General features: G+C 52.8%; 1 protein-coding gene across 1 annotated transcript in view; it reads right to left on the bottom strand.

Moving 5' to 3' along the window:
* CNGB1 (cyclic nucleotide gated channel subunit beta 1) overlaps positions 1-17,787 on the bottom strand; it is a 63,132-nt gene extending 45,345 nt beyond the window's left edge. Inside the window, 14 exon segments of the mRNA XM_041765103.1 lie at positions 1,222-1,302; positions 2,698-2,860; positions 9,141-9,177; positions 10,686-10,761; positions 11,613-11,772; positions 12,137-12,176; positions 12,528-12,603; positions 13,896-13,926; positions 14,112-14,154; positions 14,244-14,270; positions 14,272-14,365; positions 15,137-15,209; positions 15,495-15,546; positions 17,620-17,787. Of these exon segments, the coding sequence (XP_041621037.1) occupies positions 1,222-1,302; positions 2,698-2,860; positions 9,141-9,177; positions 10,686-10,761; positions 11,613-11,772; positions 12,137-12,176; positions 12,528-12,603; positions 13,896-13,926; positions 14,112-14,154; positions 14,244-14,270; positions 14,272-14,365; positions 15,137-15,209; positions 15,495-15,546; positions 17,620-17,787 (1,121 nt within the window).
* Positions 17,788-18,067: the final 280 nt, after the last annotated feature.

The following is an 18,067-nucleotide window of genomic DNA, read 5'->3' as shown; positions in this document are numbered from 1 at the left end:
TTCACAATCTGGCCCCTCACCTCTGATGCATCCTCTCTCCCCATGTCCACCAGCTGCATTGTCACTGGCCCCTGGACAACGGGCTGCTTCTGAGGCAGCAAAACACTCCCTCTTTGAACCCCTGGGCTCCACACTCCTTTCGTCTCCCACCCCCCTCACAGGCACCTCCTCCTCAGGCCTTTCTGGGTTCTCGAATCTCTGTGGCTCTGATGTGGCGTCTGGGCCTCTCCTTCACCATGCCAGCTCCCCCAGCATCTCCTCCAGCCCTGTGGTTTCCAACTCTGTCTACACATCCTGACTTTACACTCCAACCCCTCACCCCCAACTCCACTTGGGCCCCGCCACCTGCTACCCATCTCCTCCTGTGTCCCCATCTCCATCTGTCCTGTCCATCCCACACTGCTAAAATTCTCCCTCTTGGTGGTCTTTTTTTTATCATTGAAATGTGTTTGACATAACATTGTGTAAATTTTGGGTGTATGGCACATTGATTTGGTGCGTTTCTATATTATAATATGATTGCCATTGCGGTGCTAATTAGCACCTCGACCATGTCACATGATGGTCATTCCTTGTTAGTGGCTGGAAATACCTAAGATCTAGTCGCTCAGCAGTTTTGATGATTGTAACTTTTAGTGGTTTCTGACTGCCATTCTTTAACCATTATTTTAACTGATTTCTCTATGTGTTCCTGTGGAAATCTTTATGGATGTGGGTGGAGAATCAACCATTAATGGGCCATAGAACAGAATCTGGGACAGACCTTCAGTGTCAAAGGCACCCATGGGACCGTTGTGGGCAGCGTGGATGGGGACACAGCCCTATGCTTTGGTTTGGCTCATGACAGGGGCTGCGAACCCACTGTGTGGGCCCCGTCCCCCATCCATCCATGCACTCAGCTGGCATTATTTGGTGCCTAGGCTCTAGGGACATGGGAGTGAGCACAATGGACAAACCCCCACCCCCAAGGAGGCTGCATTCTAGTGTTCATGCGTGTATACAGGTGTGTGAGAGTTTCAGCGGTGGACAATAAGAGGTCCAGATCATAATGAGCACAGTGGGGGGACCCCCAGCTTCCCCAGCCTCTCTGCTCAGTGCCCAGCAGCACACAGCACAGAACAAGGAAAGAGCTCCAGCACCCCAGAAGCCCCACTGCCCCTCCCTGTAACCCCTCCCTTAGTCGCCCTTGTGGAAAGGATGGAGAACACACAAGCACCTTACTTTGCCTCCTCCTCATCTTCTCCCTCCTCCTCTCCATCCTCCTCCTCATCTTCTCTCTCCTCTTGAATCCAGGTCAGCTTCCTGAGTTGAGGTCAGAAGCAGGAGGTGAGCCCACCTGCAGCACCACCCCAAGTCCACCTCCTGTCCCTGTTTTCAGGAAGATGTCCTGTGACCTCTGAGACCAGACCTGGACTTCTCAACCAAGACTTGATCTAGGGAACCCCACCTAAGCATCCTCAGGCTCTCTCCAGCAGCAAGGCCACTTCACGGCATGAGGGGCCTGACTCAACTCCTGCCGTTCTAGTGGCAACTCTAGGCCAGCCCCTGAGCCTCTCTGGGCCTCAGTTTCCCCACCTTGACAACGTAGGTCAGAGGCCTGTGGACCTGAGACCTCCCAGCTCAAGAGGCTATCTCCAAGACAACTAGTGGGAACAATGATTGTGATGTCCCTATGGAGGGGCAGCCCCCGTTCTGGAAACTTATCCTGCACACCTACTCACGTGCACGTATTAGGACATATGTGCAAGAGTGTTTGTTGAAAAATATTTATAATAACAGAATTTCAGGGGCACCCAGGTGGCTCAGTCAGTTAAGTGTCTGCCTTCGGCTTGGGTCATAATCCTGGGATCCTGGGATTGAGCCCCACTTCGGGCTCCTTGCTCAGCAGGGAGCCTGCTTCTCCCTCTGACTCTCCCCCTGCTTGTACTGTCTTGCTCAAATAAATAAATAAAATCTTTTAAAAAAAAGAAAATTTCAGAATCATAAATGTCCATCCATAGCGGGCAGAGTAGATAACTTCTACTCTTCATCCATACAACACAATACTATGCCGTTGTAAACAACAACAAAAAATGCTGTGGGTGATCTCTCTAAGCTCTGAAGGTGGAGAAGTATCTCGTTGAATGAATAGAGCAACAAGATATTGACCTCCTGGTAGAGGTGATCCCACCTTCAGATAGGAATCAGTTGTTTTCACTATTTTTTCCATGTACCCAGGTCCCTGACACTGCAAACAGTGTGGGGCAGAAGGAGGATAAGGGAGTCTCATCAGGAACCCCCAACAAGCAAGAAAAAGGGGAAAAGGGGAGACATTGCCTGACTCTCAGGTGTTCCCTCAAAGCTCTGGCATCCTGATGGCCCTTCAGCCAAGCATGAATTACTAACAGTGACTTTATTTTTTTTAAGATTTTTTAATCTAGGTAGGTGCATGTGATATGCTATCTTCTGTGCAAAAAAAAAAAAAAAGGAGGTGGGGAGCTATGCCTGTAAATGCTCAGGTGCTCCCCGAACTGGCAGAGAAGAGACCTGCAGTTTCTGTTCCCAGAGAGAGGGATGGATGTCTGGGGGAGGGAGGAGGAAGAAGCAGAGGCAGGTTTGGTTCCTGTTCTATGCCCTTTGGTACCTTTGGGATTCTGTACTGTGTACCTGTTATCTTCTCAAACAGTCATTTTTTCTGGGGCTTTCTCTGGCTCCCACCTGGGCATCTCCTCTACAGCTTCATTCTCCTCTTCATAAGCTGGAGCTGCCTCTGAGTCCTGTGGGCTGGCGCCACCATCCTGATGCTCATCCTCCTCCCAGTGGGGGTCAACCTCTTCTAGGACGAGATCGGGCTCCTCTTGGCCTCCAGGGAGGATGCAGACTGCAGGGGACACAGGGCACAGGGGAGAGTGGGCTTGGGCCTCTGAGTCCCAGGGACCACATGGGGGGCCTTGGACTTCGCCAGCCATGGGCCAGCTCCCAGCCAAGCAGCAGAAAGAGCACCATCATTTGGGAAACTTCAGCAACCAGACCAGTGCTGAAGCCCATGATCATTCATTCACCCAGTCTCCTTCTAGTCGTCTTCCCCTTCTTTTTCCTCCTGAGATAGAGCTTAGATAGCAGTTAGCCTTTGTGTCCCCTTGGGCCGCCTTCTTGGAGGCTTATGCAAAAGCAGAACCACAGCATCACAGGTGATATGAAAGATCCAGGCTTGGGGTCCGCTTTGGCATGTGCAGATGCAGGGTGGCCTAGACTGTCCCCAGGGATGCAGAGAGAGCTTGCCCCCTTCCCAACCCTTCCCCCCCCCCCCACCTATTCTCTAGACGCCACCCACCCACTGGTGACAGCATACTACATGCTCCTAACCTCAGCACCCGCTTCCAGGAGTCTTTCCCTCCTGGGCCTAGAGACTCTGACGGGATTGACCTCCTGGTAGAGGTGATCCCACCTTCAGATGGGAATCGGTTGTTTTCACTATTTTTTCCACGTACCCAGGTCCCTGACACTGCAAACAGTGTGGGGCAGAAGGAGGATAAGGGAATCCCATCAGGAACCCCCAACAAGCAAGAAAAAGGGGAAAAGGGGAGACATTGCCTGACTCTCAGGTGTTCCCTCAAAGCTCTGGCATCCTGATGGCCCTTCAGCCAAGCATGAATTACTAACAGTGACTTTATTTTTTTAAATATTTTTATTTATTTATTTGACAGAGAGATTGAGCACAAGGAGGGGGGAGCTGCAGAGGGGAGAAGGAGAAGCAGGCTCCCCACTGAGCAGGGAGCCTAACGTGGGGCTCGATTTCAGGACCCTGGGATCATGATCTGAGCCAAAGGCAGATGCCCAACTGACTGAGCCACCCAGGTACCCTAACAATGACTTTATTTATTTATTTATTTATTTATTTATTTATTTATTTAAGATTTTATTTATTTATTTGACTGAAAGAGAGAAAGCACAAGCAGGGGGAGCAGCAAGCAGAGGAGAGGGAGAAGCAGGCTCCCCACTGAGGAGGGAGCCTGACACGGGGTTTAGTCTCAGGACCCCGGGATCATGACCAAAGCCAAAGGCAGATGATCAACTGACTGAGCCACCCAAGCTCTCTTAACAGTGACTGTAAATGGGAGTTCGCTCCAAGTCTTATTCTGTGACTTTGGAAATTATTGTTCATGGTGCAGAAAAGTAATACTAATAATAATATAATGGCAGTTGCATTTATTGAGCACTTCCAATGTGCCTGACCTAGTGATATACATGAATTAATTCAATGATCTTCACACCAACCTTTGAGGTGGGAATAATTGTTACCCCCCATTTTATTTTCCCTCTTTTATGTTATTCCCCATTTTACAGATGAGCAAACTGAGACTCAGGTTAACACCTTCTTGTACAGGGTGCTTCCCATGTCCCAGGCTCAGGGCTGTCTGCTTTCTGGGAGCTGCTCCTTCCTGCTCCCCCTCCTGGCTCCCGAGTATAGACATCATCCTGCCTCTCAGAGAGAGGATAAGCCTGCCCCCGGGGAAGTTCCCCACAGGCATCCTGAACTAGCTAGGCTTCCACGCAGTCCTGGCTCCTCAGCCCCACAAACAGCCCTGGGGTCTAACCAGGGAGGCTCTTCCAAGCGTGGCCCTAATCCAGTGGTGGGTCGCATCATAAACGTCATTCTTGACCAACGTCCAGTCATGGTGTAGCATCTCTCCCCTGAGCAGCCACTTGGGGTGCAAGTCCCCACCTGACATAGCAGGGGGCATCCTGCTATGTCACAGAACAACCTCTGGCCCATGAGCTCATTAACTTTCATAGCAACTCTACATGGGGAGAACATTACTCTCACCATTTGATAAACCACAGAGCCAGCTCAGAGAGGTTGAGTGACTTGTCTAAGGCCACACAGGATGTCGGAGGCATTGCCAGGTCTCCGACTGCCAATTCCCTAGTGTGCTATCCCAGGCGATGAATATGTCCCATGAGTGTCTCCCTGGCATGGGTGGCCTCTCTGTAATGGGCACTGGGTGAGCCCAGCGTTTGGTGTCCTAAAGAGTCAATGCCATCTTTGTTTATGTCCTTGCTTTCTTTTTCAGTACTCTTTAGTGAGTAAACATTTTGCAAGCTTTTCCTCCTTCGATTGCTGTGTCAGTCTTGTGAGCCATGCCCTATATAGTCCCCATGTTACAGCCAAAGATTCTGTGGCTCTGAGAAGAGGATGGTGGCCAAGGTACCAGGTGGGCAGGGCCCAGGCATGGGGTACTTGGCCACACTGACCCAGGGGTGCAGTTCTGAGACCCTCTCTGTAGGCATCCGATTCTCAGCTCTGCTGGCTTTTCCAGGGCCCCATCCCTGGGTGGCACATGGGGCCACTGAAGCACTGCGGGTGCTCAAGCTTACACGGACACCCCTGGTGCCATGTGGGGCTGAAACTCGGCTCCTGGAGTCCCTCACTGGCATACCACCTCCTGGCCAGCAGCCTCTCTGCCAGCCTAGGATGGCCCTCAGGGCAACTGAATGGGGTGCCTCCAGCAGAGAAGGTCATCAGGTGAATCTGGGGAGGGAGCTCCTATTTCCAGGATCAGCAAACAAGGAGGCTAAGGGCATGGATTCTAGGTCAAGGTCCCCACCAGACCCTGGATTTCTGGCAAAGCCCAAGCTCAGGCACATCCTCTCTGGCACACTTGGGTCCTAGATGCTTCGGAAGTGGCCCAAAGTTCAAGAACCTTTGCTTCAATTGCTTTCTCTGCCTCCAATGCTTGCTCAGTCTCAGAGTCATCTTTGTGAAGTCACTCCTCTGCTCAATCACTTTCGGTGGCTCTCCATTGCTAAAGTCTAGTCTCCTAAAATCAGGCCCCAGCTTTTCTGGTTTTATTTTCTACATCAGGAACTCGGGTTTCAGTGAAGTACCCACCACTCTCCCTCTCTCACCTCTAGGCAGTTGCTCACTTTATTCCCTCTCCCAGGCTGCCCTTCACTTGCCGCCAGTTTGGGACCTCAGGGGTCTCAAAGTCAAAGACCTATGTAGCCAGGGAGATGGTTTATGTGGGTGAAGGGGAGCATGTTACCTGCCTTCAGGGGGCAGCTGTTGCTCACACTGTCCTCACAAGCACTGTGCGGATATTCCTAGTTTTTGAGAGAAGCCAGACTTTTCCTGTGCAATGTCCCCTCATCTTTAGATATTGGCAACTAATTCTAATGTTTAAAATCATTCCTTGCCCCAAACACAGACATCTGTGGACCAGCTGGAGCCCAGGGCAACTGGTTCAGGATCCCTGGCAAGCTCCTCCTTCCTGCTCCCCCCAGACCACAGGCCACCTTAACCTACCCATCCTTCAAACCTAAGTACCCAGATTAACTTCCTCTGAAGCAAGGATATCATGCAATCACAGCTTTGATGTGCTAATTTATGGTTTTTAATGTCACTGAAGGCATGTGTTGCTGTCCATTGCTGGACCCTAACTCTTCAAGGGAAAGAACACAGCCAAGCCTAAGGGGATCCTCTTCTGGGAAAAAATGCATCCTGTGAGGGCACCAACTGTGTGCCGGGCCCCATGCTGAAGGCTGTGCAGGCCAGCTCTCAAAGAGAGTCCTCCATGGGCTTTCCTGCAGCCTTCTGTTGGGAAGTTTTCCTGCTGTCTAGCCTGAGTCCCACGGGCTGCCCTTGGCTGCCCTTCTTGCTTCCATGGAAAGGGGCAGTTCTGGGATTGGTTCCCCTCGCCCTGCCTGGGAGCGTGCAGAGTGGCAGGGGTGTCACTGTTCGAGGAGGGTGCCAGGTGGACAGCCACTCCTTCCCCTCCCCTGCAGGTCTTCAGGGCACCCTTCTTTCCTTCCATCCGACCAGCCGTTTGTCCATCCGTGCTCTCCCAGGATCCCTTCTCTCTTGTTTCAGAGGCCTCCTGCTGTCGCCATGCCTGAAACAAGACAGAAGGGTGGGTGGCTGGGTGGGCAGGCGGAAGGAATGAATGAGCAGGTGTGTGAGGAGTGAATGGGCAGGGAGACTGGAAGCAGAGCCAGCAGCACGGGAGGGAACTCATCCCCCCACCCTGTGGGTCACCCTGCTAAGTGGGTTGAAGAGTGTAGTGTCCCCCTAAAACATATACTCAGTTCTAATCCCTGTGACCTGTGAATGTGACCTCATTTAGAAATAGTCTTTGCGGGACACCTGAGCGGCTCAGTGGTTGAGTGTCTGCCCTCGGCTCAGGGCTGATACCAGGGTCCTGGGATTGAGTCCCACATCGGGGTCCCCACAGGAAGCCTGCTTCTCCCTCTCTGCCTGTGTCTCTGCCTCTCTCTGTGTGTCTCTCACGAATAATAAAATCTGGAAGGAAGGAAGGAAGGAAGGAAGGAAGGAAGGAAGGAAGGAAGGAAAAAAGGAAAGAAGAAAGAAAGGAAGGAAAGAAAGAAAGAAGAAAGAAAGAAAGAAGAGAAGAGAAAAAAGAAAAGAAAAGAAAAGAAAAGAAAAAAAGAAAAGAAAAGAAAGAAAAGAAAAGAAAAGAAAGAAAAGAAAAGAAAAGAAAAGAAAAGAAAAGTAAAAAACTCTGTAGGTGTCATCAGTTAAGGATCTCAAGGTGAACTCATCCTGGTTTTAGGATGGGCCTTATATCCGTGACTGGTGTCTTTACAAGAGAAAGGAGAGGAGATTGGGACACAGAGGAAAAGGCAGAGGTTGGAGGCCAGCCGGAAGCCTATCGGACTCCAAGGAGTGCCAGCAGCCACCAGAAGCCCCGAGAGAGGTGTGGGATGGCTTCCCCCTCAGAGCACCAGGAGGAGCCAACCCCACCAACACTTCAAGTTAGAGCTCTGGATCGTGAGCTGTGAGGGAGTACATTCCTGCTGTCTGAAGGCGCCCGGTTTGTGGTTCTTTGGCTCAGCAGCCCTGGGGAGCTAACACACCCGGTGCCTGGGCCTGGTGCCCTGCGCCCACCCACGACACGCACACTCCCGGCTTGTGCCCGGCTACAGCTGGCTGAGCACCCTGCCTCCTTCCAGAGGAGCAGAGAAGAGGAGGAGAGGGCGCCAGGGGCTCCGTTTTCAGAGCTCCCCAGGGCCCCTGCTCCAGGGTCTCTGCTCCAGGGAACGTTGTCTGTTCCTTCAATCTTGACAACTGCCGCCAGGCCAAGGGGATGCTAGTCGCCGCTCTGTGACAACTCACTCGGTGACCTTGGGCACATCTCTGTGCCTCTGCCCGCCCCAACAGCCATACAGGGTCACTGCTCTACACAGGGACTCCACGAGACTGAGCAAGGCCTGCTCTGAGGCCTGCCCTCACAGCATCATCACCACTCTACAAACCCCACCTCTTCCCACAGCCACTCTGCCAGACAATCCCACGCCGCAGCTGGCTGGCCCGTCTGTGCTGCAGGCTGTGGTGGCCAGCCTCACCCTTGCAGTGCTCATAAAGACCACTATCAGCCTCGTGGAGCTACGGATGACAGCCTCTGGACACCTGAGGCCCATGGTCTGAGGGCCTGTGTCCAGGGTCAGGAGGGCCACTGCCCATAGGCCCTGAGCTCTGCTTTGCTCACCTCTAGTACTTATCACAGCCGGTACATAGCAGGCCCTCTGTGACCTTTGCAAATGAAGAAATGCCCTATAACCACATGTTTCTCAAACTGAGGCCATGACATGAAAGGAGGAGCAGATTTTGGACCCGAGCTGTCCCCTCCTGCCCTTAGTACGTCCCCCAATCCTTGTGCGGGGCTGGGATAAAAGGCAGCACACACCTCCCCCCTGCTACCCCCCCCCCCCCACCCCCGCCACCTATTGACGAGGGGAACCCTCCTGGCTCAAGAGAGCTGGGGTTTATGGGAGCTAGTTCCTCCAGGAGACCCCATGCCTCTCCGCTTACACCTCTGGCCATAACCAGGGACTCTGCTTAGCCAAACACCCTGGCCCAGGGGAGTAGTGCAGAGCTCTCTGTAGGTGTTCCCAGAGGAAGGGGGTCCCTCCAACTTGGATAGAAACTGGAAGGCAAGCCAGCCCCCCCCCCTCCACCTCTCTCCAGCTCCTCGGAGGGGCCTCCAGCCACCATCTGGCTCGGGCCAGGCTCTGACTACCTGGCCAGGATGACCTGAGGGGAAGCTTGCAGGACCTGGGCTCTCTCAGGGCCTGGCCTAGTGCCCTCAGGCCAAGCAACTGCACTGGAGATGCACATGAAAACCCACCAAGGAGGCACTTACTGGTCTGCACGTCACAGGTCACAGGGGAGTCAGGCTCCTGCATGGGGAGAAAGGGGAAAAATGCTGTGTCTCCTCATCACCCCCCTTGTCTCCACTGCCCCTCCCAGCACACGCAGGAACTTGAGGGTTTTCCTCATCCCCAAGGAGGACACGCGGAAGACCCAGTTGCTCCTGGCTCCTCTCTGGCCTGCTTCTCTCCTCCTGCCTCAGAGCCCCCAGGCTCTCTCCTCCCTGGATCACCACCGGCTCCCTCCTCAGCTCCTTTGCCCAGATGGGGCCACCTGCCTGAGATGCCCGCCTACCTCCCCCCCTCCCAGCCTTCCCTGGGGGGTTTTCTCCAAGCTCTATCTGCCAGGGAGGCCTCTCCCCCTCCAGCACCACACCTTCCCTGGCCCCAGCCCCGTCCCCAGGGGCCCCTCCTGTCTGTGAGGAGGACATGTTGTTCCTGCCACCAGGTCTCTCTCCCCTCCTCTTGGAAAAGTCCAAAGCTGCATTTCCTCTGCTGCCGACAGAGGCCATATGGACCAGAGCCTGAGGGCTTGGCCTGCAGGGAAGGGTGCCTCCCCCACCTGAGGTTTCTTGTCCACCTCCTATTGCAGCCAGGACTGGGACCCAGGCCTCCTGCCTCCCAGCTCCAGCTGCTGTCAAGATACACAATTGTTCCCAAGAGAGAGGGGCCAGGTACCAGGTTCTTTTTTATTTTAATTTTTTAAAAAATTTTTTTATTTTAACTTTGTAAACGATTTCATGTATTTATTTAGAGAGAGAACATTTAGAGAGAGAACATGCACAAGCAAGGCAAGGGGCAGCGGGAAAGCGAGAATCTGAAGCAGACTCCCTGCTGAGCATAGAGCACGAAGTGGGCCTCAATCCCATGCCCCTGACATCATGACCCACCTGAGCTGAAATCAAGAGTCAGACGATTAACCAACTGAGCTACCCAGGCACCCCTAGGTGCCAGGTTCTTGGAGAAGGAGAGGAAAAGGTGACAGAGGCCTTGCTCCCCCACCCACCTATGTTGGAATCCTAGGTTCTCAGAAATGCACACACAGCCCTCTGCTTTCCTGCAAGCCCCACTTCTTTCTAGAACATTCCAGGTTTCTCTTGTTTCTGGACCTTTGCATATGCTGCTCCTTTGCCTAAAGGGCTCTCCCTACACCGGCCCCTTCATTTACCCACCCCCATTCTACTTCTCCCTCAGGTCTCTGGCTTGAAAGCCACCTCCATCAGGAAGCCTTCCTTCATGCTCCTGGAAACCCTCCTCCTCTTCACCCCACGTCCTCTCTGCTTCCCCCATGGAAGCACCTCCCCCACAGACTGTGACCTCCTGGTTAGCAAGGCTGGGCCAGCCCCTTTCAGCCCTGTGGCCAAGGTGCCTCAGAGAGTGCACATGGAATGAGTGTGAGCTGAGAAGATGGGCAGGCTGCATGGGGTGGGCTCCTGCTCCAGGTTCCCTTCTTTCTTCTGTATCTCGCCCTCAGACCTTCCATCCCAAGACCCTTCCCACAACTACCTAGGCCCCACCCCCCCCTGCCCAGAACAGACCTGCTCTTTGGCCTTCCCATGGAGCACCGGCTGCGGCAGGGCCATCTCCAGCCTGTGCAGGAGCCAAGCCATCAACCTGCAAGTGAAAGAGAACAGGCCATGTCCATGCAGCAGGGCCCCTGCGGAAACTGAGATCAGAGTTGGGTCCCTCCCAAGGCAGACAGCAAACTCACCAGAAGGCAGACCTGAACCCAGGTCTCTAGCCCCAAGGCCTGCTGCCCTCCTGCCTGGCCTCCCTGGGCCAGCCTCTGGGGACCTACCGCTCAGACCCCAGCAGCCCCCCGCCCCGCCCTGAGGGTGCATGCAGGCCTCTCCCACACTGCCAGCAACACCTAACCTGATTTCAAAAGCATGCATCCTTTGGCTCAGTAACTCCAGTTCCTTGGATTTACCCTACAGGTAATCCACACAAGCAAAATAAATGATGCTTGTACAAGGCCACCGATGGTAGCAAAAGAGTGGAAATAAACCTAATGGCCAGCAAATGGCCACAGAAAAGCGGTATGGCCATACAACGGGCACTCCGCAGCTGTTGAAAGAATGAAGTAGGCCAATGTACATAAAACCACCCTAAGATAGACTTTTTGGTAAAAAAAATAAAATAAAATAAAAAGCAAGATGCAGAAAAGTATATAGATTTTGCCGTTGGCTGGTAGGTATGTTTCTTTCAAGGAGAAGCAGACTCCCGAGCTTGTCCATGCTTCCAGAAGGCGTGGAAGGATGATGGCTGATGTGGCTGCCCTGGGAAGGGCCCTGGGGAGTCCCTTGAACATTTTCTCCCGGAGCGATATGATACTTTTAAATTTTAAAAAAACTAGTTTAAAAAATATATAAAAAATAAAAAAACTAGTTTGGTGAAGTGTTGGGCATTGGGCTGAGGCCAAGTACTGGTTCTGCCATGAAAAAGGTAGCAATTGGGGGGCTCACCTGGCAGGGTCACTGGGGAGCAGCAAGGAGGAAGCCTGAGGGCTGAGCTGGGGCTCTGAAGGCGGCTCCTCCTGGGGCTCCAAGGGGCCAGCAGTGGGCACGCAGGAGCTCTCTGGGGCCTGCAGCACGGGCTCTGTTTCCAGAGTGGGCCCAGGGGGCTCTAAGAAGCAAGGAGAGCACATCTAAAGATGACAAGACAGGGCTCCACGGGACCCCTCATGGGCACTGGGGACCAGATTTGAGGCACCAATATGATGGAGTCAGGAGCCCCTTGGGCCCACTCCACTACCCGTCTCATCAGTCAGATGTGGAAGTGAGACCTGGGAAGTTCAAGGGACTTGTCCAAGACCTCACAGCCTGGACCAAGGAGGGGTTCTGAGGCCCACCACTCCCTGCCAGCCCCGAGCCCCTCCGTACCCCAGCTGATGGCTAAGGGCCTCCCGCGGGTTCTCTCAGGCCCCGTTGCACCCCCAGCCCTGCCTGTGACCATGCTGAGCAGCCTTTCCCAGGTCCCCTCCCTATACCTGTGTCCAAGACAGCATCTGCAATTTCATCTCTCTGGTCCTAGATCAGAAACAGGAAGTGGGGTCATATCAAAAACTACATCTGAAACTTATGATGTACTGTATGTTGGCAAATTAAATTTAAATTTAAAAAAGAAAAGGACGTGGAGTTGTGGAATAAAGCAAGCCCTGAGCATTCCCTCCCTTGGCCAGCTGTACCCAGGGCAGGCAGCAAGGGGCCCCCATCCTTCCCGATGAGCTCCCTTGCTGTTTTGCAGTCACACCTCCCCATGGAGAACCCGCCAGTAGGTTTTATGTAACCCGGGGGTGGGATAGCCTGCTGGGTCCTTCCTGGGGGCCCAGAAACCCTCCCAGGTGGTCATCTGCCCACTCCTCCTTTTCTTTGACTTACCTTAGAGGTTTTGGGGGGTTGAGGCAGAACTTTCTCCAGATTCTGCTCAAGCCACCTGAGCAGCCAGGGCCCAGACCTGCACAGGGGCCAGTGGTCAGTGGCACAGCCAGGTCACAGCGACCTTAACGTCTACTGGAGTCCCGGCCCCCAGCCAGCCCTTCCTTGCCTCTAGCCTCATCTGCACAGTGGGGACCCTGCATTGGCTACTCCGTAAGGGCCTCAGGTCAGGGGGGCAACTTTTGCCAGCCTCAAATTCTTACCTCTGGCTGGACCAGGCCCAGAACAACAGACCCAGCCATGGCCACCCGGGGAAGCAGGTGAGAACCAGGGGCTGCTTGGGAACCTGAATGCAGCATGGGGGGCTCCCCGTGCCTGGCACAGATAGGTCTGGCTCCACTGGCCTGGGAGAAGGGCAGTCATACGGGGCCCAATACTTAGAAGGGCTCATTTTTGGTTTCATGCTGTTGGCACAATCCTAAACTCAATCTTAAACTTAAATTTTTAAAAGATTTATTTATTTAAAAGCACAAGAATGAGAGGCAGAGAGAGAATATCAAGCAAACTCTCTGCTGAGCACGGAGCCTGATGTGGGCCTCGATCTCACAACCCTGAGATCATGACCTGAGCCAAAACCAGGAGTCAGATGCTCAACCAACTGTACCACCCAAGTGCTCCAAACTCTTATTAATTTTTTAAAGGAGTCTTGCATTTTAATCTTGCACTGGGCCCCACAAATTACATAGCTGGTCCTGGGGCAAATGGCCCCCAGACCATGGCCTCCAGGCAGCTGCTCTCTCTTCAGGGAAGCTCCATGTTCCCAAGGGAACCCCTCTCTCAGGTATAACCCAAAAGAAAGCTAACAAGTCCCCTGGGGGCCTTCATCCTAAATTGCTTTACTGGTCTCATGAGTCAGCTGAGTGGCCCTGGGGACCCCTGACCTGGGCAGCCTCCAGGAGACAAAAAGAAACAGACAGTGAGCTGGAATAATGAGTGAATGAATGAATACATTCATTCATTCATCCCCTCTGTGCTGAGTCCTCCTTATGGTAGGCACTGTGTTGGATACCAGCAGTGATGAGACAAAAGCCTCTGCACTCAAGAATTCAACAGTCTAACAAGTGAATAAGGAAAGGAATGAATGAATGGGGTGAATAAAGATGAATGCATAACTCTGGGATTCCAGCAGAGATTGCAAACTGGAGCATGCGGAAGAGATGAAAGGTGAGTCCAATGCCACACACTGAGGTGGTGGTGTACCTTGCTCCTGAACCCAAGACCCTCAGCTCTGGGCACACTGCTCCCCCCACCACACACACTCCACAGGAGGCGCAGGGGCTCCCAAACCAGTACTCAGGGATGAGGACTCACCCGGTGTCCCCAGCAGCCTCACCAAGTCCATCTGAGAAGAAAGGAGGGTGGTGAGCATCAAGAGGCCTGCCCAGACCCCCTCCTCCCATCAGCTTCACTCAAACCCAGGCTGCAATCCAGGGCCAGTCACATAAGCGTCCCCCCGCCTGTGGGCTCTCTGCAGCGGCAGGGCCCATCCCAAGTCCTGCGGTCCCATCCCTGCAAAGCTGGCCTCACCTGAGCTCCCAGTGCTGCATTGCCCAGACACCTGTGCTCCTGCCTGCCAGGACAGACAGACAGATGAGGACAGAGAACCCAGAGGCAGTGGCCTCCCACCCTGCCTCCCTCAGCTTCTGGCCTCAGAAGTACCTGAGCAGGGCCCTCCCCGCCAGCAGCCGGTGCTCTGGGCCAGCCTGCTGCTGGGGACAGGCTGTGGGACCACCTTCTCCACGCTCTTCTTAAGCCATGTCAGCACCCAGTCGTTGGAACTGCTGAGGGACAGAGGTACCGACCCATCCTCAAGGTCCCCTGCCCCACCCCAATCCCAGTGGTACTTCATTCACAGTGTCCTGATGAACTTGGCTTGAATCCCAATGTCTATCTCCTCACTGTGAGACTTCAGATTTGCCACCTCCCCCCAAGTCCTGTGTCCAGCTCTGGAAAATGGGGGACACCGACCCTTAGAGAGGTGTGCCATCCTGAGCCCATTCCCATTGGATGCTAGGCACAAAGCAGCCAAGTTCTGTCATCCTGCTTCCCCCTTAGCCTGGTCCCAGGGGGTCCCATCCTATCTATACTTGGCACACGTCCTGTGCTCTAGAAGGGTTGAGGGTTTCCTATGGGGTGTTTCCTTGTGGCTGAGGCTGGACAGTCTCAGTGTGAGGGTCGCAGACACTGCCTGAGCCTCACCCCCCACAGGCATGCCCACTTGGATAAGTGCTAATGGTCTAAAATGAGCCAACTTTGAGTTATCATGCAATAGTCTGGATTTCTGGCTCTGTTAGGAAAATTGGAAACTCTAACCACATGGATCTGCATTTCCCCCAAGCACTGAGAACACTCTGGACCCTACTCACTGTTTCTCTTGGTCACATTGTCCATTTGGCCTAGGAGATCCCTGACCCCTGCCCGAGGCTCCCTTCCCAAGATGCTTGGGGCGGTTGCCCGGGAATGAGTAGAGACCTAAGAGCAATGCTGGTCCCCACCCCCAAGTGGCTCCCTAGATTGGGGGCCCCTGAGGAGACGGCAGGGTGGTGTGGTACCTGTTCACTTCAGGAGCCACAGTGATCTGGGCCTGGAGGGATGTAGGCGGACTCAGGGCAGCCTCCTGGATTTCTGGAAAAGAGACCCTCATACTTCAGATCTGGAGCCTCAGAGTGGCCCATTTCTCTCCTGCTAGGAAAGTCAAGTCAGAGGCAGGGAAAAGAGGAGAGCTCCAAGGGAGTCAGAAGGCCAAGGCTCCAGCTCAGTTCAGCTAAAGTGTCTGAACCCAGACACTCAACTTCTCTGAGCTTCAGTTTCTTCATCTGTGAAATGGGCTTGCCAGTCTGTGGATGTGGCAAGGTCCTGAGGGAGAATACACTCCACCCCGCAGCCTGGCCCTGGGCTTCCGGCACTCACCCTGAGGGCCTGGGTCAGCTGCAGCCACTTCCTCCAATGGCTCTTCAGGTGGCTGCAAGGTTCAAACAGGACCACATAAGCCCTCTGTGAGACCAGCCTGGTTCAGGCAGGAGCAGCCCCTAAAACCACCTGCATAAGACCCCCTACCCTACAGGACCTAGTAGCTCTGTTCTCACAATCGTCCCTGTAAATCCTGGCAGCTTCACCTTCAGCCTGGAACACTCCCTTCCTCCCAATCCCAGGGGTCCCTCATCCAGGATAGGGCCCTGAGTGCCCCCCACCAAGGTAGGCTCTGGGCCTATCATACTCCCCAGGAAGCTGCCCCACTCCACTGGCCTGAGAATAGGGAGAAATGTTGGAGCAAACTGAGGGGGAGAAGGAGGTGAGAGCCCCCCTACATACCTCCCCCGCAGCCAGAGCTCTTCCTCTCCTCTGGGCCAAACCTTCCATTCTCCTCCAGCAACTGGGGGGCACTCAGCACCCACCACCTGCCTCTCATCTGCCTCCGAGCTGCAGCTCCTACCACTGCATGCACATATGTGTGTGTACAAACATGCATGTGCACACAGGGATGCTAACATGTGCACACTCACTGTGACATGTAAATGTATGAGCACACATAAATTACCATATGAGTCCAGATGCATACATGCATAAGTACACATATGTGTAATACAGTAACACAGAGATGTGTGTATACACACATGAATAGACACAAAAACAAATGTATCTGCCCACACCTGCATATGTACATGCAAGACTCAAGCACACGTGCATATACATTTGTGTGTGCATGTGTGCCCCACCACACATGCATGTGCATACAGGCACATGCACACATATTCATATATATATGCACATATCCAGATGCACACAAATGCAGATACCTGCAAATATACATACACATATGCACACACATGTACATATGTACACACATATATTTGCATATATATACAGACACAGATATTTATGTATACACATATGCACATTTATATGCTTAGTCACACAGACATAGACACATACACAGATACACTCATGGACACAAATGTGTATTCATGAACACATCCTTTCATATGTGCATCAACACATAATCAAATACACACATAGGCAAACATATAAGCATATGTCTGTACACATACATATGCATGTATACCTGCACACACAAAGTTCTGCATCTGAACACACATATATGTGCACAGATGTACAAATATGTATATATACAAACATGCAGACACATGCCAGAGATGTCTGTACACACATACATGCACAAATACACAAACATGTGCATACACAAACACATGAAAACATTCACAGACTCAGAAACATATGCATATACACACTGACATGCTTACAGCATGCCTCACAGGCACGTGGAACTACAGACATATCAATGCATGTGTGCACACACGTGCACATATACAAGTACGTGCGTGCACAGAAATCCATGTAAATATGTGTGTTCATGTGTACACGGTGTGCTAGTGCATATGTATGTGCAGACATACCACGAAGGACACAGGGCATGCACATACATGTACACTTGTGTGCACATGCAAACACTATACACACAAACCCTATACCTGGGTAGTCACTGTTTCCTCAGTGTACCCTGTGCTGCCAAGAACTAGCCTTTCCTCTGCCAGGCACACCCCAGCTCTTCATCTCCCATCACATTGGGCCCAGCCCTCAATGTCTGGGAAGCACTCCCCCTCCACTCTCCAGAGTTAAGATGATTCTCTCTCTCCTCTGAGCTCCCATAGTTCTGTGTGATGAACTTGCTCGGCCCTCCATGGAAGGTAGAGCTGAGCCCGATGTTGAAGATCCCTGCATTTCCTCATCACTTCTGTCTTCTGATAGGATGATCTGGCTGGTACTTGTCTGCTGCCCCCCGGGGACAAAGCCTCACTCATCATCATGCTCCCCAGCTCAGGGTACAGGCCTGGCATCGATTAGAAACTAAATCAACTCTACAGAATTGAGCTTCTGAATTAGTTGTCATCATCAGGCCCCTGAATGGATGGGATGCAGAACTGGCAACTGTGGATGTGCTGGAGTCACCCCATGGAAGCTCCTGGGGGCAGCTGACCCCAGCTAGGAATTTGTTCCCTCAGGCTCATTCTCTTACCAGGGAGTCCCCTTGCTCGGCCTCCTCAAGGGCTGTTTCAGGCTCCAGCTCTGGTTCCTGCTTCACCTCTGGCTCTGGCTCTGGGTCTGTGCCTCCCTCCTCCTCCACCTTGGTCTTCTGAGGGGTCCCTGGGGGCTGAGGCAGCACCCTCTGGACCCAGCTCAACATCCCGACACCTGTAAGACACAGAGTCCTTAGGCCTCCCCAGAGTGTGCACCCTTGCCCTGCCACTTGGGGGCCACTTCTGTGGGTCACACATTTCCCTTTTCTCTCAGTAAATCTTTCAAAACATTTTTTACAAGTGATACCTCCAGGTATTCACCTGATAGAAATACTCAGGCAAAAAAGAAAAGAAGAGAAAAAAGAAAAGAAATACTCAAGCCAAAAACACATGTATAAAGAGGTTGGTCACCACAGTGTTATAGCAAGAGATAAAAAACATCCAAAT

The sequence above is a fragment of the Vulpes lagopus genome, chromosome 8 (genome assembly GCF_018345385.1).
Source record: "Vulpes lagopus strain Blue_001 chromosome 8, ASM1834538v1, whole genome shotgun sequence".
In the NCBI taxonomy this organism is placed as follows: domain Eukaryota; kingdom Metazoa; phylum Chordata; class Mammalia; order Carnivora; family Canidae; genus Vulpes; species Vulpes lagopus.
The sequence above is the reverse complement of the archived record's forward strand: the minus strand, read 5'-3'. Positions and strand labels throughout refer to the sequence as shown.